Source organism: Aspergillus lentulus (assembly GCF_001445615.1).
Source record: "Aspergillus lentulus DNA, contig: Alt17, strain: IFM 54703, whole genome shotgun sequence".
Taxonomy (NCBI): domain Eukaryota; kingdom Fungi; phylum Ascomycota; class Eurotiomycetes; order Eurotiales; family Aspergillaceae; genus Aspergillus; species Aspergillus lentulus.
The window spans coordinates 659,260-671,815 of record NW_028322112.1 but is presented as its reverse complement, the minus strand read 5'-3'; the positions used below and the strand labels follow the sequence as shown (position 1 = coordinate 671,815).

Genomic DNA, 12,556 nt, shown 5'->3' with positions numbered 1-12,556 from the left:
GTAGACCAAGGCTAACTGTCATGAACCAGCCCAGTTCCTTCCAGGCCACGTCCAATGTAGTTCCCTCGACCCGATCCATAATAATGTAAGCATTCCCTCGGTTTTTGATTATCTTCGTACGAAAGGACAGCGGATCCCAAGCTGGCTGGCGACTTCGGTAGCCTTCAAAACATCTTCAAGTTCTGAAGGCTCATAACGCTTGGCTATGAAACCCGAGAAGAGGTTGTATACCCGCGAGGGAAACGCGCACGGCGGCGAGGATACAATGTGATGAGCCAGTTCCAAGTCCGCGTACCTCTCTAGCAGCTCTTAAGGAGAGGCCAGCGTCATAGCCTCCGCGAAGTATGAAAAAGGGGGTAGGGGTGGGTGGAGAAGCTCATCTTGGGACACAGGTCGCGCGACCTCGGCGCAGTACTGCTCACTGCTAACACGAGAAAGGTAGCAGTCTTGGTGCCCGTAGCTTTTTGCTCAACAGGCACCTAGCTTAGGTGCATTTAGGACCACTATATGCAGCTCAGGGCTCGCAAGGTAGAATAATCTTGAAAGACCAATGGAATACTAATTGAGGAGCCGTAATACAGTCTCTAGAAAGGGGGCTAAGCAAGTATCATTCGGTTCTCACCAATTTACGCTTCGGTTATATCTCAGGAAAAATTCATACAGTCAAAAGGGGTATGCTCGAGATATTGTTCCCAATCTTGACCTTCACACAGTCAAAGTGAATGCTCAGACTTTGCAAGCGGCGAAGATCTATAGCCTCAATTTCCTTTTTCTGCTCCGGCATTGGTTCTGTCAAGGTCCAGGCGAGGGAGATATGGAAACAGTGAGAAACGTCTTCGGGCTGTGTATCTGGTTTGACACTTTCATGTCGTCCATGTCTGTGAATTGGGCCAGCCGAGCTACCCGCATACAGCGGTGGTTGGCCAAAGTGAGCTAAGGAGCGATTTGACAGGCCGAGGAGACGGTTCAAGTTATCCTTAGCGGGCTTTGTTAGCCGTAGGACGAGGAACCACCGCGTCCTTTCGTAATTAGAGACCCAGTCGAGGCTGTAAGGGCTGACAGAGAATCTGGGCGGTCCGTTAGCAACCTGACAGTCCACGAGAGAAGCGTGAAATACTCACACTGGGACTGTAGACTCTTGAAGAGCCGTTTGAAACATATCCATGAAAGGCTGTCGCTGTTCAGTGCGAAGAACCACTGGTCTAGAGAGACTGATATGAAGCGGGAGTTGGACACCCAGATCGCTTCTTAATAAGCTATGGATCTCTCCTGCATAACCTCCCAACTTGACTTCGACCTGTGATAATATACCATCCAAGACAGCGAGTTCTGCTTTCGACGGATACCCTGTCGACTTCAGTCCCTATTCATAAATTCTAGGCATGAAACTCACACTCTAGGTATATATGGGTGGGCCAGTTCCCTTCAACATGGGGAATGACACGCTTACGGCCTCCATGAAGGCTCGGGTCGTCTCGTACACTCACGCGAGTGCTCGAGGCATACAGATCACGAAATGCACTTGGTAGTGGGGGTAGAGATGATACTTGATCATCGACGGACGAACTGTTGTGACGGGGTTTCTTTGCTGGTCTGGGTGATTTCTCCTCACTCTCTTCTGTATCTGACTCTGTATCAGAGTATTGCACCAAAGCCATCGCGGCAATGGGTATAGGTTGAGTCAAGAAGCGCGTTGAATAGAAATAAGCGATAAACTTACTGTCATGGTATTAATCTGTTTATTACGGGTAACCTAGGGCGCTCCCGTCACTAGCAGAGTTACTCGTTGGCTGGTTGCTTTATTCTCCCATCAAAAGTGTCAATTTGTTATCACAATCGTCTCTATGCTTATTTGAGTTACGGAGTAGATTTTATCAAAGGCGATGGATCAGACGTCTGGAGGTCGAAGTGCGGAAGAACCATGAGCCCAATGGTTACATATAGAGAGGAGATATAAGAGGCATCGCATTTGGAGTAAGAGAATACATGCTACGAGACTATAGTTAGACCTGCAGTTGTCCCCAGAAAATACGGCGAGCAAGCGGCTATAAAACTTCTTGATCAGTATTCATATTTGAGTGACCTGATGCGACGAAAGTTGTTCTAGAACGAGGGAGGCCGGTGTCATACAGGTGTGGGGTAGTGCCGTTATGGTAGCACTGACATTGAAGCATTGCAGATTTTTCCACAATCCATGACGCTCTTATGGCCGCGAGTCTCTGAAGCCTAGACCGACCTTGTAAGTAGGTCTGATGACAAACTTTCATCTAGGGAGTAAAACGCAGGTAATTGCAACAGTGATGGGAGGCTGCTCCATTTCTGTGCTTCGACCTAGTTTTATCTGCAATTTGCCTAGACTACAATGGGCCTTAGTAGTTGGTAGTGCGCTCCTAAGTCTTAACGGTTGACGCCACGCTTGGACTAATGATGAGTTTAACCTTTGCAACATTAATGTAAAGGAAGCCCATGAGATATTACTCTTAGTTAGCAATGGACTGCTTAGATAATTTGGGTTTAGCTAAATAGGAAGAACATACAGAACAAACCTGACAGGTTCTCATGCTGACCAAACAACGTCACAGGGCTTGTTCTGTGAGATTCTGACGATCTTCGACAGGAGATCATTGAGTCATATTCAGGCACTCGAACGTAATTTCCTTCAAAATCCATGGATCGACGGGATCGTCGGAAGCCGTTTGAGGCGAGTTTTCCACGGGTTCTTGTGCTTGATCCATCAGTTTCATCATCGAGTCCCGTGGCCGATGTAACCGAATGGGTCTAGTCATTCGGCAAGACCCATGCACTAAACTAAATAAGGTATGAATTCTGATCACTAAGCCCAAGAGGGAGGGGTGGGCCACTTATCGATAAGCCCCAGGACCCTTGGGTATAACCTATGTATACGCAAGTCAGTCACGTCACTCTTTGGTCGTACACTTTGTAGACAGACCTTTCTCTACTGTTTCTGAGAGATATGTCTCCTTCTCGGATTCCTTCCTCGAACTTGCTTCTTGTGCCTCATCTTTTGAAGCTTATAATCGGCGACAATCATCTTTTCTTTCCTTAGAAACACCGCTATTTCGCTTCATCACATTTTCAGACCCCAAATCGGACAGTCAGCCCCACATCATCAGAAAGTATCGGTAAGCTTGCATTCAATAGCGCAGAGTTACTATTAGACACCTGCGTCTCTGTCCAAGGGAGGGGATCTCAGAGATTAATAGCCAGAGGAATTTCTTTTCCCTGAGCACTCCTCCATCATCTCCTCAAAGTCGAGCAGTCATGATGTCTTCCGGAGACTCCATGTATATGGCCTCGTATCCTTCTTCTTGGAATCAGCCTAATCATTATCCTGTAAACGTCGGTATGGCCATGGAGTTGGGGAGCAACAACCCCTACCATCGCTACATCTCTCCTTCTCCTACACCTTCTCCCTCTTCATCTACTTCGACTCTCAACACCCTCGGTTTAGAACGCTCGCCTTCTGTGCCTTCTATCTACTGGTCTGGTCAACTTGAGCACCAGCCAATAGAGCCAAGGAGAAGACGGAACACATATCACCCTACGTACGCTCAGCAGAGCACTCAAGGCAGCCGCCATCGCACCAGATACCGACGCGGTTCGCTTCTTGTCACTCCAGATGTCATTGATCGCCTGGACAATGCAGGTGTCTTCCATTACCACCATGAGAGCCCATATGACGCCGTCTATGCGGAAAGAAATCATGATGCCAAAACTAGCCCGATTGCAGCTCTCGAAGACTCCACCAAGGAGGCTCTCAAGGCGACCCCAGAGGACAAGATCGCCGATTGTCTCAACAGCCATCGCCCGTTGGATGGAGTCGCATTCTATCCTCCTGGAACTACAGACAAGGAAGGACGAACCTACGAGTACGAGGAGGGCACCAACATGATGAACGACTATGGCAATTTCGTTCGTTTCCCAGGCTTGGTAAGTCACCTGGGTGCTTATTAGTATCAAATTCAAATTTACTGATCGATCTATTAGAAATTCACCGAAGAAGACTTCAGAAAGGACCCTTTCTACAACAGTCCGCTTCCAAAGCCATTCGAAATTATCCGCAGAGCATTCAATCGTCATTGCCGCAGTTGGAAGCGCAATAAGACCAGCTGAGCGTTGAGCAATACAGCCTGCCTGCAGATCGCTACCACTATCATTGAACGAACCACTTCTTCGCTTCGCAACAATCATCAACCTGCCAGCGGTGTACCATTATTGTCACCTAACTGTCTCGGTCTTCACCGTTGCAAATGCAGAGCTATATGCTTGGTGACGCCAGTCAAGAATATGCCTGAATGACCACTCGACCTGCTTTATGAATTCACGACTCGGAATATATACGGCACGACACCTACGCTATTACGACTATATACCCTATAGATTGGTGCAATTTTCATGAGACGAGGGGTTTTTTATGCCGATTTGAGCTTTTTCCCCTCGCCGATGTCTCAGTCCTCCAACAGTCTGAGGAAACGGACAAAATCGCGAGACGAGGGCTTTTAGGAGCGGCACTTTTGGAAGAGATACCCGGACTTTTCGGCGCAATTTGGAATCATGTAACAAGGGTTTTTTTATGCCGCATGAGCTTTTTTCCCTTCTTCCTTCACGTATGTATGTCTTGCTATATGTGACCGCATTACTGGAGGCGGTCACACCAGGAGTTGAAGGTTCTTTGGGATATAATTTTCGAGTAACGGATTACGCCTGTACTACTACAATGAAAAGGCAGGCTCAACTTCATTCTTCTAGCCAAATCAAACTAATGGACTGAAGTCCCTCTTCTCCCGCTCTTCCTGACCAGCCTAGAATTCAATTTGCAGCCATGTGCTTAGCCTAGACATGTAGATTTGGTCAAATACTGACTATCCAAGATTGGTAATGCACGGCCACGGCGTGCTATAAGCCTATAACTTGCCACCAGTGTCTGTTGCCTCCTGGTAAGCAGCTTATATAGTTCTTGCGTCATGTCCATCATTCTGAGATCAAAATCGCCCCAATACTAGCAGCAGAGCAATTCTTACATAAATGATACGGTCTTTGTTTGCCTCATAGGCAGATAAGATAAAAGTATGTTTTGCTGCATGAGGTCCCACCTTCAATATCATTTGCATTCTTTACTACCGAATCTACGACGACACCTAGGACTTTCTAACAAAGCCATGGCTGAAGTTCGGCCACATGCTCTTGCTACCCTTGGCCCTGTTCACCCCCCCAAAGTCGAGAAAAGGGCCATCAAACCCTCGATCGCGAGACATGTCAACATCCGCGTCAACGATCCGCTCGATCATGACGCACCCGCCATTCTACATGAACCTCGCAGCTACAACTTCAACGAATCCAAGGGATCAGCCGTCGTAATGGTCAGTGGTGCAGGTATGTCTGTGTAGAATTTCGCGAATTTGATTCGATATCGCGCCAAGAACTGACACCAATTTTAGGAGGGGGGGTAAGCGGCCCTGGCAGTATGGACTATCTTATCTTTGCCACGCTGTTTGATCCTTCAATCTACGGAAGATCGGCAATTAACTGCAGTGTACTGTGTACCTAGGCATCTACCCATCGCTCGCAGACAAACTAGCCCTCCTACTCGGTATCCCGTCTATCAGACTTGATTATAGGAGACCTGCGAGGACAGAGTACTGTTCCGTCGACATCGTAGCCTCTTTCACCTACCTGCGCGAGCACTTCAATTCATCGGCCTTCGTCCTCGTCGGCTGGTCCTTTGGCGGGAGTCCCTGCTTCACCGTCGCAGCCCAGGACGACCGCGTCCGCGGCGTGGCTACCGTTGCTAGCCAGACCGCCAATACGGTGGGGATCAAGAAATTGAGTCCGCGGCCGGTGCTCTTGCTGCACGGGACTGATGATAAGGTGCTCTCGCCGACGTGCTCGGAGACGCTGTATAGGGAGTATGGAAATACAGGCCCTCGAGAAATTAGACTGCTTGCCGGGGACGATCATGGACTCACGAAACATTCGACTGAAGTGGAGAAGATGATCTTTGAGTTTGCTGCTAAGACGCTTGGCTTTGAGAAGCTGTTGGATCAGACGTTGGATCAGGCGGGAGAGGATCTGGTTGAGAGTCGGGATGAGAGGATTAGAGAGATGGTAGAAGGGCACGACCTCGAGGGGGACGAGAGGTTGCAGTAGATGATGTGTTCATTGTCGTTTCCTCTTGAGTGCATGCATGTAGTAGTGTCTGTCCATAGGATAAGCCAGATAGGTTAAATTGCACAGCTGTCCTCTTTGTTCTTGTTGACATTTGATGAATAGCGAGGTTCCAGAATGGCATGATCTGGACGCCTTTAATAGGTAATTAAGAACGGGCTCGACCAATGGAAAAATCGGTAGTGTCCAATGAAATCACCAAGTCTTGGAATGCACTGGGCAAATGCGGCGTGCATTCCATAGCCGTCTTGGCGATCATCATCCGATTACTACTGGGACGAAGGCCACCTTGTCCTTCTGAATAGTCTTATAGAGGACTTCAACATACCACGCTGTAATCAATCAATCCTACAGTATAGATTTGCATTTCTCGCTTTTGCTCTTCTTCCATACACTTTGCATAGTACCAATATCCTCTTGTACCTTCGCTATTGCATGGTCTTCCAGTTTCCTTGGCTTTGTCTTTGCTTTGATTGATAATCCTTGACAGGCCCACTTGTCTGTTTTCATGTGAAGGACAACAAGGCGACTGATCAACTTCATCACTCCTCTTCATCTAAAACACATACTAGTACATGCATTTGTGAAAACTTGATCGCAAAATGCGCTCCGCAGCCAGGGTCTTCTACCTGGCAGTGTTCGCCTTTTTGAGGTTTACCAATGCTGACGATGATGGAGACAATCAGCGATATGACCACTCTGTTTGCGCAGTAGGTGGCCTCTACTACCAAGCATACTTCTATGACTGATTCTGACTATGCCGTTGTCCAGATTGACCCTTCCGCCACCGTCTCCGATGCCTGTGTTTCCTACGTCACCATTGATTCTCTCAACGATCAGATCTACAGCCTTCTCCAATCGATCACGCAGGAGACAGATTTCTTTTCATACTACCGCCTAAACTTATTCAACAAACAATGCCCGTTCTGGGACGATGCCAACAGCATGTGCGGCAATATCGCCTGTTCCGTCAATACAATAGAGTCGGAGGAGGATATCCCGTTGACGTGGCGCGCGGAGGAGCTTAGCAAACTGGAAGGTCCCAAAGCAGGCCATCCCGGCCGCAAACTTCAAAAAGAACGGCCCAGTGACAAACCGCTTCAAGGCGAACTCGGTGCAGATGTCGGGGAAAGCTGTGTGGTCGAATACGACGACGAGTGCGATGAGCGCGATTACTGCGTGCCGGAAGACGAAGGGGCCAGTGGTAAAGGCGACTACGTCAGTTTGGTAGACAATCCGGAACGGTTCACGGGCTACGCAGGACCGGGAGCCCATATGGTCTGGGACGCCATTTACCGTGAGAATTGTTTTCTGAAGTCGCCTCCGGAGATGGAACTGTCCCCACATCCATCTCTCGGAGGCTTGCAGGCCGTCAACGACTTCCGAAACGTATTGCAAAAGGAGATGAAACGGTCCGAAGGATTGCCGTTTGACAATGAGTGCCTTGAGAAGCGGGTCTTTCATCGCCTCATTAGCGGCATGCATGCATCCATCTCGACCCATCTCTGCTGGGATTATCTCAACAAGACCACAGGACAATGGCACCCCAATTTGCAATGCTTCAAAGAGCGTCTGCATGATCACCCAGAGCGCATTTCTAACTTGTACTTCAACTATGCGCTCGTCTCACGGGCCGTGGCGAAGCTGCGGAAGCACCTTCAGAATTACACCTTTTGCACAAGCGATCCTCTTCAGGACAGCGAAACCAAGGAGAAGGTGTCCCAGCTGACTGCGATCCTCGCTGATCGGCCGCAAATCTTTGATGAAAATATCATGTTCCAGGACCCGAGCGCACCCGGCTTGAAGGAAGAGTTCCGCAACCGCTTCAGAAACGTGAGCAGATTGATGGACTGTGTTGGCTGTGATAAGTGCCGACTGTGGGGCAAGCTCCAGGTCAATGGATATGGAACGGCTCTGAAGGTGCTGTTCGACTACGACGAGACCAAGAATGGCGAAAATCCACCACTACGGCGAACTGAGCTGGTTGCGTTGATCAACACTCTGGGCCGCATTTCCCATAGTTTGGCTGCTGTACGAAGCTTCCATCGTGCCATGGATCTTGGACAGGGCCAGACTTTCGCTATCATGGCCGGAACGCCCATGTTGAAGGAACACCCTGGCGGTCGGAAAGCGAAGGTCCTCTACAAGGATGGAGGGTCAACGTTCTATTACGAAGACGACGAAGACGACTTCAAGTACGCCACGGAGAGATTACCATGGGAGAGAAGGCCGCATAAGGAATCGGATACTGCGTGGGACAGTTTTACGGCCGAATTCGAGGTGGTGTGGAACACATTCGTCTACGTCCTGAAGAGTTGGTGGAATATGCCGAAAACTTTGTAAGCTCCTCCTAATCCCTTGTCCGTCTGCACAGTGACTGACCGCTGATTTCTGTCTTGCAGATGGGAAATCTTCGTCCTGGAAGCCAACCGGGCCTGGAGTTACTGGCTGGGTCTCCCTGTGCCGCCGCGGTCATGGAGAATTCGGCTTCCTCAACGACCCCAGATGAGCAGTCGTGACGAGTTATAATCGATTCCAGCGTACTAGATCATATATTTCATGACCATCGGCGCCTGCCGAACTGTATAGACAACGGGGGTTTGATTTTGTTTCGCGGCGTCTAGAGTCGGCGTTGCATCTTGGGAGTTCGGGAGCGCATATATAATATGGGTATATCTATCAAATTGACGAGAAAAGTCTCAATTGCATTAAAAGCGTCAGCTGTGGTTTGGTGGTGATAATGTAGGAGCGTATTCCGTATGGAGAATAGCTGTACTTGAGGCTCAAGAACATTGTCATATATCAATGTCAAGTCACTGGAAGAACGTGATGAAATATGGTAATATTTACTGTGCAACCGATGATACAAAATATACCTGTCGATCTTAAGTATAACCAACCTCATGGATGATGATGAAAATAGCCACGGCGTTCTCCGGCTCAGAACAGTGTCTGTCGGCAAAAGCAGACAGCCTCGGCATCTGCGGCCACATGCGCTATGTAATTTTGTCCTCCAAACCAAACGGCTCCACCCCCATCTCCTCTTGACCATCTCCTGCGTCCCCTCTCTTCTGCGCATCCACGTTTCCAGCATCATCCTCATATCAATTTAGCGACTTGCCATCGAGGTCCAACTCGTTACCTGATTATTGGCTGGGCTCAAATGAGAGGCTGGTGAGAATTATCCCCTCCGCAACTCCATGGCGTCGGTTTCGCCACCTAAACCGTGGGAGAGAGCAGGCACTGCTGGCGGTGGTAGGTGACCCGCTGCTGTTGAATACTTATTCTGTGCTGTCTCTATCATCGAGAGCTTGATCGCTAACGTTGTTGCTTCGCTTCATCAGGCACTGTGTTATCAGCGTCCCCCGCCGGTAGTTCGACGATGACTCCAACAGCCGCCGCTGCGACAGCGCCGACCGCTACCTCGTCCATACCCACATCCACCTCGACAATATCATCCTCTACCGTTCCCTCCTTACCTTCTCGCCCTGACACATTGAACTCCGTTGTAAACCGGACAGCGTCGAACTACTCCCCCTATGGCGCATCACGGTTCGGTACCACGCCCTATGGAACCGGCTATGGCGGCTACGGCGCATATTCATCGCCATACTCTCGCTTCGGTACGATGGGCTCCATGTATGGAGGCTATGGTGGCTACGGGGGTATGTACGGTGGCATGGGGGGCATGGGGGGCATGTACGGTGGTGGCATGCCTGGCGACCCCAATGATCCCAACAGCTTGACGAATTCGTTCAGCCAGAGCACGCAGGCTACCTTTCAGATGATTGAGAGTATTGTGGGTGCATTTGGTGGATTTGCTCAGATGCTGGAAAGCACATATATGGCGACTCATAGCTCCTTTTTTGGTATGTTCCTGTCATCAGTGCCTTCTTTTTTGGATATTGCTAACTTCTTCAAAGCCATGGTCTCTGTTGCAGAGCAGTTCGGCAATTTGCGAAATACTCTTGGGTCCGCCTTGGGAATTTTCACAATAATCAGATGGTTCAGGACGTTGATTGCGAAGATTACGGGGCGCCCCCCGCCGGCTGATGCTGCCTCTCTCACCCCCTCTGCGTTTGCGGCCTTTATGCACGGGCGCTCGGCGCCTGCAACGCTCCCAGACGGCTCTCCTGCTCCCCCCAAGCCTTCGAAGAAGCCCTTCTTCATGTTCCTTATCGCCGTTTTCGGTCTTCCCTACTTGATGGGCAAGCTCATCAAAGCCCTCGCGCGCTCGCAGGAAGAGCAGCGTAAGCAGATGATGCTGGGACCAAATGGGGAGCCCATGCAAGCGCCATTAGATCCATCGAAGCTTGATTTCTGCCGAGTTTTGTATGATTACACTCCAGAGTCTCAGGAAAGCGCCGGTATCGATCTGGCCGTTAAGAAGGGTGATATTGTCGCCGTTCTCAGCAAGACTGACCCCATGGGCAACGCATCTGAGTGGTGGCGCTGCCGCGCTCGGGACGGCCGTGTTGGCTACCTCCCAGGGCCCTACCTCGAAACCATTCAACGAAGACCCGTGCAGCAGGCCATCACCTCCGGCAGCGAAGCGGGCAGCCGTAGCAATACTATGACATCCGTCATTGAAAAGGCTCAGGTTAGCGATGAGAAGAAACCAGTCTTGAAGGGGAAAATGGGTGACATCTCGCCGGAGAGCTTTCAGAAGAGTGCATTCTACTCATAAGCCATGCCATGACAGGTCGTCGTCACCTCGTCACCTTTTATTACTATCACGATAAACCACGACCAAACGATATGGCGGTATATCCGGTTCTGGCTTTACTTATCCCACTCTTTCTCTCCGTGCTTGTCGATACATCAGTGTTTGTGGCGGATTACGAGCTCTGGGGGTATTGAACGACGACGCCAGGATACTGTCGTTTTTTGGGTACATCTGGACATGAATGTTTTCTTTCTCTGCGTTTTATCTGTTCTTGTTACGTTTGAGCGAGGGGTCCCTATCTATATCATCTACTTCTTATGCCGTGTATACTTTACCCAATGACAATTTACTCAATACACCGACATGCAGTTCGACTGTCTCATCACACACTTGGTGTTGCAAAAGTACATTTTGCGCACACTTTGTAACGAAAGGTACTTTTGTTAATCAAGTCCTCCATCCCTCATCCATACTGTAGGGCCTGGTCGCAATATGGAACTGACTGTGATATAAATCCGGGACACCGAAGTATTAGATATCTCAAATAGTAACCGATCCAGCTGACACGCCGCTAATAACCATGATTATGAATGAACGTGTTTGAATGAAATCCTTGGCCCATCGCCCGACCTATGAGCTGGCACTCGACCTATCGCAAACCTGACAGGTAGACTCCAGTCCAGACTCCAGACCAACTAAATCCATCAAAGAAACCAGATCCACTTTACCACGCGTCCCTTCTAAGAGTCTAGGAAGAGACTGGAGAGTGTCGTGTGTCCGCACACTAACAACGGGAATCGTCGTAACGTACGCACCATCCCGTCCGCAGTTCCGTCGTCCGCACTCGGGAGTAAGTCCAAGACCCATCGGCGAAGATCCGGAACCTGAACCCGTCTATCTCAGCCGCTGGAGTAGATAACCTTCTACGTAGAACTAGACAAGAACCTGGTAAGTATGTGCTTACCTCGTACGGAGTAGGAAGTACTCAATATCTTGATAGGCGAAGGATCCCGCATCAGTGTCTGAGAGCCAGCCACCGCCCGCCCTCGTCTCGTCTCGTCTGATTGACTTGACATTGTACGCCAGGGCCACGACTCCAAACGGGAACCTAGAACCCGGATAGTCTGTACTTTATATCCGTTAAAATTATTTTCATCAACTTAAAACAGTCAACTCAAAACGTTGGGCTCGTAGATTCGTAGTATCTAGCTTCTGCAGCTCCGGCCTCCGTCAAAGGCTAACAGCTAACCTACCCTACCAATCCCTGGTTCGGCCCTATTGTTCTTGGCGGGCGTTAAGTGATAGTCGCCCATCCTGGTAAGTTGTCCGGGGGCTAGGAGGGTCTTTGTCTGCAGTGTGCTATGCAGTGCCTGGGCGTATGATTCGGGCCGGGTTAAAGACGGAATCTTTTTCCGGGGGGTGTGTTTGGTTGGTGGTGTTTCCCTTTCTCTTTGTGCTGGGATGGGGCTAGTGAGATGGTGTATTGTGTTTGGTGTAGTGTTACTGCTTGTGTGAGTTTGGAAGACTGGTTTCTTTGTTGTGATTGGGGTCTGCGGCTTTGGTCACCACCATGGATGAAAATGCAGGTGCATTTGTAGTACAGTGCTTCTACTTCTGTGTTGTGATTAGGAGCTGTTTATATGATAGAGTAGAGAGGTATTTGTCTACCGATTATATTCTGACTGACGCCAGATGAGATGATCA

The 12,556-nt window shown here is 49.5% G+C and overlaps 4 protein-coding genes across 4 annotated transcripts; all 4 read left to right on the top strand.

The window, feature by feature from the left end:
- Nucleotides 1-3,282: 3,282 nt before the first annotated feature.
- On the top strand, nt 3,283-4,134 carry ALT_9265 (uncharacterized protein; the record flags this gene model as incomplete). The annotated part of the gene is made up of 2 exons (XM_033560657.2): nt 3,283-3,951; nt 4,009-4,134. 2 exons carry the CDS (start codon nt 3,283-3,285, stop codon nt 4,132-4,134), a joined length of 795 nt encoding a protein of 264 aa, XP_033416548.2.
- Nucleotides 4,135-5,180: 1,046 nt separating this feature from the next.
- ALT_9264 (dienelactone hydrolase family protein) lies at nt 5,181-6,168 on the top strand (the record flags this gene model as incomplete). The annotated part of the gene is made up of 3 exons (XM_033560658.2): nt 5,181-5,394; nt 5,460-5,467; nt 5,554-6,168. The coding sequence occupies 3 exons, from the start codon at nt 5,181-5,183 to the stop codon at nt 6,166-6,168; spliced, it is 837 nt and encodes a 278-aa protein (XP_033416549.2).
- A 620-nt stretch (nt 6,169-6,788) lies between these two features.
- Nucleotides 6,789-8,715, top strand: ALT_9263 (ER oxidoreductin; the record flags this gene model as incomplete). Its single annotated transcript, XM_033560659.2, has 3 exons — nt 6,789-6,896; nt 6,958-8,525; nt 8,589-8,715. The coding sequence occupies 3 exons, from the start codon at nt 6,789-6,791 to the stop codon at nt 8,713-8,715; spliced, it is 1,803 nt and encodes a 600-aa protein (XP_033416550.2).
- Nucleotides 8,716-9,568: 853 nt separating this feature from the next.
- Nucleotides 9,569-10,873, top strand: pex13 (peroxin PEX13; the record flags this gene model as incomplete). Its single annotated transcript, XM_089600575.1, has 1 exon — nt 9,569-10,873. The coding sequence occupies one exon, from the start codon at nt 9,569-9,571 to the stop codon at nt 10,871-10,873; it is 1,305 nt and encodes a 434-aa protein (XP_089455072.1).
- Between the last annotated feature and the right edge of the window lie 1,683 nt (nt 10,874-12,556).